Here is a 14,744-nt window from a genome sequence, read left to right as displayed (position 1 = left end):
TTTTTTTTTTTACCAATTATCCAAATAATGTTTAGTCCTAGAAAGCTATTATTATCAGAACACGTGAGCACAACATAGCAGTTAGCAGATCAATGAATGAGAGGGCAGCGTTACCAGAGTTGCCCATATACCACACCATGTTACAGCACAGTAGGGCTATTGCAGACAGAAACAATACTGTACTACATCGATGTTTCCTGTCGGCTCAATTTTTGAGTGGACTTTGCTGTTACGATGAGCATGAATGGTATATGAGTGGAGCGACTGAGCAGAGCGCACACGCATAGAGTGGGATAATACGCAGAGCGTCACACCACGTGAAAGTGAAACCTGAGCAGTGAACTAATTTTCGGCAGCCGAAATTTCGGTGCATCTCTAATTATTGGCGACATCAGAAATGGATATTATATAATAGATGCTTTTTTGAACATTTTAGCGATTTAAAAATATTAAAAAATGCAGGGGTGCCGCGGCACCCCGGTTGGGAAACACTGGTATATAGCACACAAGACGTATGGACATGTCAGTGTATTGTTATTTATTTTTTAAATAGTTCGACAGCCCCTAATCACCAATTACGTTCATTGTACGACAAATATAAACATGTACATTCTGCTTTCTCTTTATGTGTTCAGCATAATAAAGAAAATCATAAAGGTTTTGGAATAACGCAAGTGATTGACTGAACTATACTTTTAAGTAGGGATTGCTCCTATTAAGATAGGGGTGTTCGATTCCAGGTTTTTCGGATTTGACTCCGACTCCCACCATAGGAGTCAATGGAATCGACTCCTCGACATTTACTTTAAATCCAAACACGTCAGGAAGAGAATACAAGATTGCAGCCATTATTACAAACTAAATGTAATCTTTTTTTTTGACACATAGCCTTACATTTCTGTTATTAAAACAACACACTTTTAGCGTGACTGTCCAAATTGGATAATGGCATTACCTTGAAATGAGTAGCCTGTTAACATCATCATTCAGTCCATGCTGATGTAGTGCACTCAACTGTTATGCACTATATAGGACTGGCAAAAGTAAGCGATGTTGGACATGACGTGTCGACTCCCTATCACTACTTTAAGGTTTTTATGGTCCAGTACACAGACAGTGCTTCCTGTTACTTAACTCATTTTATTAGGAAATAAGTTTTTCTTCCAGTTTTCATTCTTTTTGTGCAGTTCTAATTTGTTTCTTTTTATGTCTGTCCTCTCAGGCACCAGTCGATAATGGATCAAAAATCACCAGTTACCTTTTAGAGTGGGATGAGGTATTGCTTTTTTTTTTTTTGGTTAAAAAAAAAACTTTTTAAAATTTTCCTTATTTTTACATTTTTTTTTCCTTGAAATGAGTAGCCTGTTAACATCATCATTCAGTCCATGCTGATGTAGTGCACTCAACTGTTATGCACTATATAGGACTGGCAAAAGTAAGCGATGTTGGACATGACGTGTCGACTCCCTATCACTACTTTAAGGTTTTTATGGTCCAGTACACAGACAGTGCTTCCTGTTACTTAACTCATTTTATTAGGAAATAAGTTTTTCTTCCAGTTTTCATTCTTTTTGTGCAGTTCTAATTTGTTTCTTTTTATGTCTGTCCTCTCAGGCACCAGTCGATAATGGATCAAAAATCACCAGTTTCCTTTTAGAGTGGGATGAGGTATTGCTTTTTTTTTTTTTTGGTTAACAAGAAAGACTTTGTAAATTTTTCATTATTATTACATTTCTTTTCACATTTTTAGTAAAAGGGCCTTCTGGATGAACTGCATTTCAACATTTTGAACACTAATGATGTCTTTTTGACATCAGTTCTCTTCTCATTCACTCTATTTAAAGATTCATATCTGAGAGATGTCTCTGCATCCTTCACAGACCACAGCACACTGTTGCCACTCATACATTTCTCACTCCAGCCATCATTACAGAAGCTGAATGGCTTCAGTGATTTTATGCAGTGTAGTGACTGAAATGTGTGTGTTAAATCATCTACTTCATCTATTAGGGCAAAAAGAACAACGTTTTCAGAGAATGTTACTTCGGAAGCCAAAGGCACTACAAACTCACTCATCTGTGTCCAGCCATGGCCTACACGTTTCGAGTGGCGGCACGCAACGACATAGGAATGAGGTATCACTGCAGAATTACGTGCATAAACATTTTCTAGGCTTACACAAAGTATTTAAATACACTGAAACGCAATAATATTAATGTTACGTACTTTTTAGTATGGATTGTGTGCAAATTGGGATAAAAGCAAATATTTAAACATTGTTTGACCAACTATGTTAGGAGGTAATATGAGGATAATAAGGCTCTTTCTATGGGTTGCTGTACAGGATGCATATTATTAAATCCAGTGTGTGACAGAACAATACCATTATCCCTCTGTAATCTCATCGTATCACCATCCCTCAAGTCTTAATGGAGGAGGAAAGCCATAAAGTCACCTTGATTCAAGAGAACAGACGGCCACTGGAGTGCTTTGTCTTTCTCTTTCGCTCTCTTCTACTTCTCCATTTCACCACCTATATATTTTTTCCACACATCAAAAAAAAAAAAAAGTATACCAAAAGAATATATATTGATGTAATTTAATATTACTATTTTACATAATTTTTTTTTTTTTAAAGAAACAACTTGATTAGTAGGGAAAGCCAATTGACTCTCATACCAATCTACAGAATAACTAGAGAATATATCTATATGTTTGGTCTAGTGGGTGGAAATGAAGTTGTTTGAGGGAAGATGGTCATCACTCTGAATGCAGCGCCATCCCTCGTCTCCTCCATCTCCTGACATTAATACCAGAGACACATTCAGAGAGTGAAGCAATATGCTGAAATATGAGACTCCACCTCCAGCAAGCCACCTTTTGCCCAGTCTGAAGAGGGCATTTTTTATTACTTCCTTAACTGAGAGAAGCTCATTTAATATCTCCTGTTCCCCAGTGGCAGTTATAGACACTCTCCTACACACAGTAAATACTGAGGGCTCTAGTAAACTTGTCACAACCAGTTAATTGGAAGAAACTAGATTTAAAGCCACTATCGAGAGGAGAGGAAAACTATTCAAATTCCTTAAATCAGCCTGGAAGTTATTCCTATTGGAGCGGTGTTTAAAAATAAACTAATTTAAAGTGTCTGACCTGAGAGGGATGCAAATTAACTTAGTTCTTCTGCAAAGTTTATGCAAAACACATTTATATGTTCTTCTTGACGGATAACCAAACAACTAAAATCTATTCCTGGCCGTTTTATGGCTTCTAGTGTGTATATGTGTTTGTGTGTGTATGCATATGTTAATGTAATTCTGAATGTTTTCTCTCTTGTTTTGTTTGTCAGTGGCTTTAGTCCTGAGGTGGTCTTCTACACGACTGGAAGTCTGCCCCACCTGCCCCATGCTCCTCGGCTGGTGCGTGCCGGCATCACATGGATCACACTGGAGTGGAGCCGCCCAGATGGCTGCACCGCAGAGGAACCCGTCACATACACGCTGGAGATCCAGGAGGAGAACATTGTATGTCATTTAGATGACAGTGTCATCAGTTACTATATGAAAACGACATACTACAATTCTACATACTTGAACCCAATGGCATTTGGAATTTAAAAACTGGTCATTAATTAGGATCAAAGGAGATCATTTTTAAAGAAATACTTGAATCAAATAATTTTCATAACATTTGACTCAAATTAGTGTTTGAACATCTGCACTGTTCCACCAAGACAACAAATAGACAAATGTCTTTCTTTTGCATTCATATAGTAAAAATTTAAGGGGGTCTGAATACTTTCCGTACCCACTGTATATGCAATGCTCATGAGAATTACTGTACACCAGTTTAATAAAAAAACATACAAATGTCACTGAAAAATAGTCATAGTTTGGTTTAATATATAGTTGCTGTAGAACCAGTTATTGATGGGTTACTCTTAATAAAAAATAAAAGAAAAAAATAAAAGAATTTAAGGAAAAAAAATCATGACGTGGAACCTTAATCAGAATGATAGATTCCTTGCGATTCCCAGTGCAACTTTCTGTGATGTTAATGGTAATGTAAGGTCACTAAGATGCAGTTTTATGGTCATTTTCTGCAGGGAACAGAGTTTCACCCAAAGTACACTGGAGAAAACTTGACATGTACTGTAGAGGGGCTGAAAAGAAGCACGCAGTATAAATTCAGGGTGAGTAAATAAATTTTTTTATATAGCTTAGAATATCACAAATATCACATTATTGTGTGATTCAGAGCTCATCAGTTCATGCACTCCTAGCTATAATCATAATGCATATAATTTAAAGAGTCCCTTGGTTGTCCTGAGGGGCAAATCTAGATTACAACATCATTTGGAACTTTGGAGAGTAACACAAATGTGCAGAGCATGCTGGGAAATGTCGGTTACTTCACTACTTAGGACAAGCCAAGAGCAAAAAGTTACAAACATGTTACAAGTTACAAACATGTGAGATCACATTGGTCCAAAACATCAAATTTTTAAACTTTAGAGTTGACAGACAAACCTGGTTTTGAAACAGAATATAGAAAATAAATGACAAAATACTTAAAAATGATCTGGCGAGGGGTATGTTAACTCATTATGTTTACTGCTTGTTGGTTTGGTATGATCTGTGAGGTGGTACAGTAGATGGATTGACACAAAAACAAGCCACAAAAAGACATTAAAGAGATCTTAAAGGGATAGTTCACACAAAAATTTAAATTCTGTCATTAATTACGCACCCTCATGTCGTTCCAAACCTGTAAGGCCTTCGTTCATCTTTAAAACACAAATTAAGATATTTTTGATGAAATCTTGAGAGCTTTCTGGCCCTGCATAGACAGCAATACAACTGAAATGTTCCCAGGTCCAGAGACATAGTAAGGACATCGTTAAAACAGTCCATGTGATATCAGTGGTTCAACTGAACATCATGGTATTCTTATGAATGGTGCGGACGGTGATGCAGAGGAGAAGAATTGTTGAATAAAGTCATTGTTGTTTTCTTTGCGCAAAAAAAGTATTCTCATAGCTTCACAAAATTACAGTTGAGCCACTGTTGTCACATGGGCTATTTTAACGATGTACTTACTACCTTTCTAGGCCTTGAACATGGTAGTTGCATTGCTGTCTGTGCTACGAGTCAGAAAGCTCTCTGATTTCTTAAAAAATATCTTAATTTGTGTTCCGAAGATGAACCAAGGTCTTTTGGGGTTTGGAACAACATGAGGAAGAGTAATTAATGACAGAATGTTCATTTTTGGGTGAGCTATCCCTTTAAAGCTCACATTTGACACATATGCAAAAGTATTGTTATTGACATACTCAAAAATAACAAAGAGGTGCATTTGTCTGTTTTGAAGAGAATAATGCTTTCTGTAAAGTGCTGGTCAGATATTAATTGCCAAGTCGTAGTGACCTAATGTTTTGGTCAAGCGTAGTGTGCTAATTATTAGCCAGAAGTGTGCAGCGTTTAACACCTGCTCTTTAAAGGCACACAGTGTTTTGTTTACCTGTGTGGGTGAGTAACTGTATGTGCAGGAAGCATGTTTGTGTTACAGGGACATCTGACAAATTAAGCCTAGGGCCATACATTGTTAATTACAGTGGCAACAAACTGCTTTAACCTCTCTCTGTGCTCCACTGACTCATGCTACAGTTGTTTTTTATCATCATGACAGATATTTTCTTCTGTCACGTTCATATAGTGAACTCTCCTATCCAATTATGAGTGAACCGCAGCCCACGTCAAGTGCTGCTGTAATGCAGTGAGTGGGTCTGGCTTAAGTGCTTTCATAATTAACAGTAATTCCTCCGAATGGTGCACACACCTCTTGGGTTTTTTGCATATTTTAATTGGAGGCATCCATTAAAGTTGCAGGTGCAAATAATGGGAGTGTGTAAAAGTGTTATGTCATTACCGCTGCATTTGTGGGGGATTGTTTGCGTACAGATGCTCTTTATTAGGCTGTGTGTAATGGTTTCATTTTTTGTTATCTTACATTTTATATGCATGAAGATGTGTTCAAGCAGTCATATTTATGTATCATACATGTCTCTTATTTCCCACTTTTTGACATTTGCGAATCTTATATATTTGTAATTATTTTCTTAGCTACCTTATTCGTATAGCTAAGGTAAATTGTTTAATTTTTTGTTTCAGTATAAAAATTAGGGATGGACAGAAATACCACACTTGAAAATTAATGTGATCATGAAAACACAATTATTGTATTACTAGTTATTTTATTAAAGTAAAATTTAAATTCCAAAACATTTCAAACCAATCAAAATAGAGTGACTCGAATGAAATTTGCTTAATTTAGTATTTGTTTCAAGTGTTTTTCAACAATATTTCAAATATTGCTATTGCTTGTAGTTAGACTTAGGGTAGGGTGGCCATACATCATCTTTTTCCTGGACATGTCCTGACTGGGATTTCTAAATTGTTGTTTTTTTACAACAGTCCTCATACATTTTATGTACGTGCATTTGCATTACTTTGACTATTCTTCTTGCACCAAACAATTGCTCAATTATGTACAATACCTACATGTTTTTGGTCAAACAATTTTTCAATCATTACCTTCAGCAAGTATGAAAACAATAGAAAAACAAAGCCAATACTTGGACATTTAGGCAATTTAGAAATCCCACCCAGGACAATTCTGGGATCAGGAGTACATATGGTCACCATATGAATTAATGATATCTCAAAACATGCAATTCAACAAGAGCAAAAACAGCTAGTGGTGCTTTCTCTTACAAGAGGTTTAAACAATCTTGTTTTTGTGTCTTGAAGCTCATAGCCTCGAACCTGGAGGGCAGGAGCAGTCCCAGTGAGGTGCTGGTGTGTAACACCAGTCCAGACAAACCTGGACCCCCCTCCAGACCCTGCATCAAGGGCCCTATCAGACCCTACAGCTTCAGTGTCAAATGGGGTATGGCTTTTTGTGCAGCTGAAATGTTCAGCTTGAGTTGTTGCATTTGCTGAATTGGTTTCTGGCTGTGAGGGGAAATTGGAAATCTCATTTATATTTGGGAGCACATGCAATCTGTTTTGTATTTGAGCTCGACATTTTGAATCTTGGAAATTAAGAAGAAATATCTGTGAATGTAATATTAATATTGTAATATTCATATTTACAAACCTACATAAAATGTAATGTCCTGGTATTGTTCTGTCTCTATCTGACTCATGTGTGCGTCACAATACACCTCATCTTGAGGTCTTCTTTTGTGATGAACTGCTTGGCTTCTGCCACTTTCCAATTCAGTTCCTTGCTTGCAAAAGCAAGTAGGATGAGGTCTGCGGTTGTATTGTGTTCTCAGTGTAATAATTCCCTCTTTATTTCCCCATACACTCTTAAAAATAAAGGTGCTTCACGATGCCATAGAAGAACCTTTTTGTCAAAATGGTTCCATAAAGAACCTTTAACATCTGAAGAACCTTTCTGTTTGACAAAAGGTTCTTTGTGGTGAAAGAAGGTTCTTCAGATTACAAAAAGGTAAGAAAAAGATGGTTCTTTAAAGAAGCTTTGACGGAATGGTTGTTTGTGGAACCAAAAATGGTTCTTCTATGGCATCGCTTGAAGAACCTTTTGAAGCACCTTTATTTTTAAGAGTGTAGTAATGAACCAAAACAGTTGATTTCTGACAGCTTCAAGGGCAAATGTATAAAATTTAGTTTTTGCACGCTCGATGCAAAGGGATACAACAGTTGTCAGGTCATATCATGGGTAATCAAATTTCCCTTAATCTTTTGAAATGCGTTTATTTATACAATAAAAAGATGCTGTAGGTTTCGGTGCTTACGGTAGCAAATAAATGCATATGAAACTGTAAAAGACCAAATTACAACGTTTTTGGCACAAACAACATAACTAACCGTTTTAGTGGACCGCAGGAAAAAATTAAATGAAAAATGTGTGCTCTGACCCCTTTAATACAGTTTTTATCCTGCTTTATTTCTTTTGTAAACATAAATAACAGCTAGTAGTTTATCTGTTGTTCAAGTACTTTTTAAAGGAAGCATGTGTATTAAACACATGTGTGTGTGTATTTCTAATATCCTGTCTGTATTGTCACGCTACAGATCCTCCACAAGACAACGGAGGCTCAGAAATCTTGAAATACCTCTTAGAGATTTCAGAAGGAAATTCTGATGGTATGTATTAATATATGCAACACCGATATGTCACTTTGACACGCTTTGTATTGGTCGCCATCTGTCTGCATGTTTAAGTATATTTTTGTCCTTGGTTAATTGCATCTTAATTTTATTTCAAAAGTATTTAGACATGCATCTTGTCTTTTTTGGGGGGTTTTTCCACACAAACCCTTTTGAAAGAACATTGTCCTCACACTGTTACATCTGTCCTCTTTTCTTACACACTCCATTAGTGCTGTCAGAGCTTTTATTTATCTAAAAGGAATTTCATATAGACAAAAATACTCAAATACAAAATACAGCTCTTAGATGTTCATTGTTACCTTTGTGTTTTATCTGATAAGGATTTCATTAAGCTTTGGGAATAGTTGCATGGATAACAGACTGATATCCAATGTGTCCGGCTGTTTGTCCTGTGGTTGTTTAACTCTTTGATGTCTTGTTTTCTGTAGCCAATCAGTGGGACATTACCTACAGTGGGCCTGCCACAGAGTGTGAGTGTGAGGACTTGAAACCTGGCACATTGTACAGACTGCGCACCTGCAGCATCAGCACAGGTGGCCACAGCCAGGTAACAGCTTACGACACATCTGTCCAAATGTGATCCCAAAAGACAGGCATTGAGAAAGAATAGAGAATTGTTTGCATACAGAAAAAATGGCTCTAGAGTTGCAGGAATAAGTATGTGAATTGTAATTCACAACTATTAAAAAAAATTAAGTCTGTTTAAATAACGCACAGAAAATTATTCATTTTAAAGTGTTTATTGAACACACCATATAAACATTCATAGTGCTGTGTGGGAAATGTATGGATTTAATAACGGATGAACCTCCCTTGGCAGCGGTAACCTCCATTAACCTTTTCTAAATGTTACTGTGCATCAGATCTGCACAAAGTTCGAGGAATTTTCAGTTCAGCAATATTCTTGATGTGTCTAGTGTTCGTAATAAAAAATCAAAACATAGCAATGCTTGTGTGATATTTAATCAGACTGTGTAGTGACTTTCGAAATATAAAGAATGAGATTAAGTTTCATGACCAATTTTGTAGAAATCCAGTCCAATATGCATCATAGAGTGTATGCTACCATTCAAAAGTTTTGGGTCAGTCATTTTTTTAATATATATATTTGAAAGAAGTCATTTATAATCACCAAGGCTGCATTTATTTGATGAAGAATATAGTAAAATAGTAATATTGTGAAATATATTTTCATTTTAAAATAACTGCTTTTTAATATATAAAACAACTATTTTAATATATTCTATAATGTACTGTATAATGTCATTTTTATTCCTGTGATGGTGAAGCTGACTTTTCAGCAGCCATCCATCCTCCTGACTTCAGTGTCACATGCTCCTTAAGAAATCGTTCTAATATGCTGATTTGCTGCTCAAAAAACTTTTTTATTATTATCAATGTTAGAAGTGGTTGTGCTGCTTAATATTTTTGTGGAAACTTACAGCATTTATTTGAAACGGAAGTCCTTTGAATGTTGTTACTTCACTTTTGATCACTTTAATGTTTCCTTGCTGAATAAAAATATTTTTCTTAAAAAAAAAAAAAAGTCCTCAATCTTTTGAATAGTAGTGTAAAACACCTACTTATTTCTGCAGTTATATTTATAAATACATAATTGTTATGCTTGTGTCCCTGTAGTGCTCTGAGAGTCTGCCTGTGCGTACGCTATCTGTTGCTCCAGGACGTTGCCAGCCTCCCAGAATTGTGGGTAAAGCAAAACACAAAGAAGTGCACTTACAATGGGGTAAGATTTTCTGCACACAGTATGTAAACCCACAACATAATTTATTTCTCTCTTTTTCTATCCCTCTCTGTCCTTCCTGTACAGTACATCACACTTCTGAGAGCTTCATTTCTTGTTTACTTGTATGCATTTTACTTTAATCTTTTATACAAAGTGATGTACAATGCTTTCAAGGCACATTTTTCAGACAATTTCCTTGTGAATCAAAGCCACAGTGTTGCTAACACCATACTTTCCCAGTTACAGTATCAAGAAACCGCATTTAGTTGATAATTTCCATTCTCCCGAGATCTCTGCAGTTTCTGATTTATTTCTGATGATGTGAAATTACATTTCACCAAGCCTCTCTGTGGCATTCACCCAATGCCACAAAAGCCCTTTGTCATATCCAGAAATAGCTTAAGATCAATATTTCCACCATTTTTGCTACATTTCCTCAATGTAACATTATCGGCTTGCACATATTTGCCAGTACTAGACTAGAATGATGCTCTTGCAGTGCACATGACTCACTGACTCCCTGTGCCTGAGCTATCGCTTTGGAGTTAATAGCCAAACACCCTCAGTGGGGAGTGAATTCTGGGTATAATGGGAGCTCCATTGTTGAGCTGCTGATTCCAGACTTTTAAGTGAACACTCTGGATTCAGGCTTTTGGACAAGAATCTTTGATCTGAAGTTGTAAAGCTGTTATTTGGTCTGCCTTAAAAGAACCCCTTACTTTTATTATAAAAGATGAAATTAACCTGTAATCCCTGCCCATTTAACTCGTTGTTGTACTGAAGGGCTTTGTCTTTGTCCTTCTTTTCAGACTGTCCCTCCTCTGAGGGGGCATGTGAGGTGAGTGAGTACAGTTTGGAAATGAGGGAGGGAGAGTCTGAGCCTGCCGAGGTCTATCACGGCTCTGATCTGGAGTGCACTGTGGGCAGTCTGCTCCCTGGCGCCACCCATAGCTTCCGCCTGCGTGCTGCCAACGAGGCAGGGGTGAGTGACAAATTAGGAATCTAATATTAAGAGATTCACTGATGCCCAGAACTACAGTACATATTTTCATTAACTAGTCAACTAGTCAATGGGTTGTCATAACTAGTAGTCCAAAGGACTACTGCCAGGCTAACATACCAGTCTAACAGCATGCTAAAATATTCTCAGAGCTTATGTGATTCAGAATTAGTTTTTAAATTAATGCAAATTCATCAACCTCACTAATTGACCATCCTGACCTATCCCAACCATTACTTTATCGCATTGCTTGTCTAAACCAGACAATAATTATTTGAAATAAATATGTTGTGTCTCTTTGAAATAATTATTTGAGATAAATATGACGTAAAAGTCAAAATTAAGACAAATAGTTTCGACTGTCAAATTATTTTTGTAAAACTGTTTGTCATAAATGTGACTTCTAATGTCATAGTCAACTTTATCATAATTATGACTTTGTTTTATAATTGTGACTTTTTATGTCAATTTCGGCTTTTGTCTTACAATTTCAATTTGTATGTATGTCATTATTTTGATGTTAGATCTCCTAATTATGTCTGTTTATGTCATAATTATGAATTACCGAAGCATGATTTTTTTCTTATATAGCAGAAATTGGCTTTCATAGATATCTCTCCAGCTTCTCTTTCTGTCAGTATGACAGTGTTTAATCCATCAGTGTTCAGGGAGGCAGAGATCAGCCCTAGCTGTCTAACTTTTTCTTTGCTCGAATTAAGTACCTTTCCCTGTCTCTTTTCCAGGAGTGTTAATACAGCATTCAGAGTAAGCACTAGAGCCTGAGGAGAGAATTTAATCCTCTACTCTGTTTACTTTTCATTGTTTGCTTGAGACAAACTCCCACAAGTGAAGAATCGATGTGTCTCACATCAGATTGCACTACTGGAAACATGCTTTGATTTCACAAGGATGTAATGCAAGATTGTTTTTGGGTTTTATTTGTTTCGGTCTTGTTTGTTTTTCACGTTTTATTTGGATAGAAATAAACTTGGTTGCATATGAAACATTTCATGTCATGTAGTGAATGTTCATTTGCACTTCTTTGTCTCTTTGTCTCTCTTTTCTTATGCTTACAGTATGGGCAATACTCTGAACCAACAGAAATAACAACCGCAGCTGGTCCTCCGAGCCAGTGTGCGGTGCCATCCCTCACCCTAATGTCCAATACCTGTGTGCTGGTCAGCTGGGAGGTAATTTATCATATTTAAAGCAGACCTATCATTAAAAGTACATGGGTTTTACATAAACACACTCAACAACACTGTCAGTATTGACGTTCAGATGAGCAGAAGTACCCAATCAGTCAATAATTCATTTATGCCTCTTTCAGAGTCCAGAGAGCTCAGGGGCCGACATCTCTGAGTACCGTCTGGAGTGGGGCCGAGAGGAAGAGCCCATGGAGCTGATCTACTGTGGCCCTGACACGCAGTGTGAGATCTCAGACCTGACACCTGCTACTCATTACTACTGCAGACTACAGGTATTACTGTCACTTAACAGTTCTTTTCATTTGTTTAACAAGTCTGGAACAATTTATTGTTAATGTGAAGAGTTTGGTTGAGGCAAGTTTACAAATTTCACCTTTCTTTTACTTTCATGATGCCTTTTTTAATGCCTACTTTTGTTTATAAGGTTCAGTGCCCTGGGAGTAGGAAAGTGTAAATAACTCCTTACTGCATGATGTTATTTTATTCGATTTTTAAAATGTATCTTGCGTCATTCTAGTGCAGCCTGAATCCAGAATTAGAAAACTTTAATAAACTTTGGATAGATTTTTGTGCCATATTTAACGTAATTAGCATTTGCTCTTGTCTATTTTAGCGTATTTAATTGAGTAGAGTAGTACAAGTGTCATTAACTGTATCATCGTGTGCAGTGAGGCTGTAAAAAAGTCATTATTCTTTAAATAAATGAGCTGGTGATACTCATGTCGAGATGATATTATATGGTGAGGATTAACAGCGTAATTATTACTATAATCATTTTTATTTATTAGGAAATGTAGTCAAGTAGCTCAAAATGTTTTACTGAATTGGATTAAGACATATAAATATGTTTATTAATATATATTTAAAAAATGTGGGTTGATGAACTAAAACAGATGAAGTTTCTGTTAATAAATCAGTCAGTTTAATCCAAAATTTTTCTACATCTTTCTTTTTTTTTTTTAGGTGGCATTTATCATTATTGCACAACGCATTAGGGTTATCAGTGGATTAAAATATTTAATTGTGATTAATACATTATGCACTAACACATTTAGTTCCTTTTTAGAGAAAGGACATTAAATAACAGGCCTGTTTGTAATTACTAACTTTGGCAATTGGTGTGGATGCCACAATACAGTGTCGTTATTTGTAATTTACTGATCATTTTTTAGAAATGAATAAACCGGTCATAACTATGAATTAAATAAATGTGAAAAGCTTTGACGGCTAACTTTTAACATTCTGAAATATCTATTCAGTTTATGGAACTTTGTCCCCTGTTTCAAGGCGGCGAATCAGGCAGGTGCAGGACCGTACAGTGATCATGTGAGCTGTCAGACCCCCGCTACCATGCCCGACCCCATCTCAGTGTTGTGTGTACTTGAGCACGACCCTACAGAAAGTGGCGTCTACACACCTTCCACTTGCCTGGCTTTGAAATGGGATGAGCCCTGCAACAATGGAGCGGAGATATCATCTTACACTCTTAAACTGGGAGAGCAGCTCATCAGCCTGGGCACCAGCACCTGCTATGTGCTACAGAACCTGCAGCCTGACAGTGAATACAGGTATGTACACACACACCGTTCTGTTCACTAGATCACATTCATCTGGTGATTTACATAAGCACTTCTGCGATATGGGAAAACAGTGTTAACTAATAACTACTTGGCTTTCCGATTCCCTCTGAGCCAAAACTGTGTCCTGCGGGGAGTAGTTACACTCCATCTCAGGTCTCATTTGCATTCTGCAAAGTTGTCCATTTCAGCGAAGCGTGACGCCACAACCGCATCACCCCTGCTGCCTGTTTCCTCCCCCTGCCAAGGAGAACAGTGGGTAAACAGCAGCGTGTTAATGATGCTAATCGGAAGCTAATGAAAAGAGAAGGCCAGAGGGCAGAGTTTGTGTGTGCATCTACGAAGTGGCGACCATAACAGGACATCTATCCCTGCATGGGGCCTCCACTGTGCACATATAAGTGCCTTCATCGGCCAGCTTATGCAACCCATGTTTTTGTCTGAGAGCTTTGATTAGGGCGTTTATATTAGAGATCTGCGTGGGACTGATTTTTCCAGTTTCATCCCACTTTCCTCTGACTCCTGCAGATTGTTACTCGTCGTCAACCTGCCATTTAAAAGTTTGGGGTCAGTAAGATTTTTTTTCAGAAGAAATTAATACTTTTATTCAGCGAGGATGCATTAAATTGTTAAAAATTAGGGTAAAGACTTTTGTTACAGAAGATTTCTATTTCAAATAAATGCTGTTCTTTTGAACTTTGTATTCACTTAAGAATCAATGCAACTGTTTTGTCAAAATTGATAATAATGAGAAATGTTTCTTGAGCACCATATCAGCATATTAGAAGTATATCTGAAGGATCGTGTGACACCGAAGACTGGAGTAATTCAAATTTACCATCAGAATTTTTTTTTTTTTATAAATTAACATAGAACATTATTTTAAATTGTAATCATATTTCACAGTATTATAATTTTTACCTTAATTTTGATTAAAAAGGCAGATTTCATGAGCATAAGAGACTTTCAAAACTTTTTAACTCTACTCTAGGTCTTGTTACAGATTCTCAATAT

The 14,744-nt window shown here is 36.7% G+C and overlaps 1 protein-coding gene across 1 annotated transcript in view; it reads left to right on the top strand.

Moving 5' to 3' along the window:
* LOC107584937 (fibronectin type III domain-containing protein 3B-like) overlaps positions 1-14,744 on the top strand; it is a 158,460-nt gene that overhangs the window by 127,553 nt on the left and 16,163 nt on the right. The window contains 12 exon segments of the mRNA XM_016271717.1: positions 1,223-1,276; positions 2,011-2,135; positions 3,350-3,524; positions 4,106-4,192; positions 6,810-6,948; positions 8,103-8,174; positions 8,630-8,748; positions 9,840-9,945; positions 10,755-10,927; positions 12,022-12,135; positions 12,276-12,425; positions 13,441-13,721. Of these exon segments, the coding sequence (XP_016127203.1) occupies positions 1,223-1,276; positions 2,011-2,135; positions 3,350-3,524; positions 4,106-4,192; positions 6,810-6,948; positions 8,103-8,174; positions 8,630-8,748; positions 9,840-9,945; positions 10,755-10,927; positions 12,022-12,135; positions 12,276-12,425; positions 13,441-13,721 (1,595 nt within the window).

This window comes from Sinocyclocheilus grahami, unplaced genomic scaffold, assembly GCF_001515645.1.
Source record: "Sinocyclocheilus grahami isolate Dianchi unplaced genomic scaffold, SAMN03320097.WGS_v1.1 scaffold5.1, whole genome shotgun sequence".
Classification (NCBI taxonomy): domain Eukaryota; kingdom Metazoa; phylum Chordata; class Actinopteri; order Cypriniformes; family Cyprinidae; genus Sinocyclocheilus; species Sinocyclocheilus grahami.
This window is presented reverse-complemented; position numbering and strand designations above follow the sequence as displayed.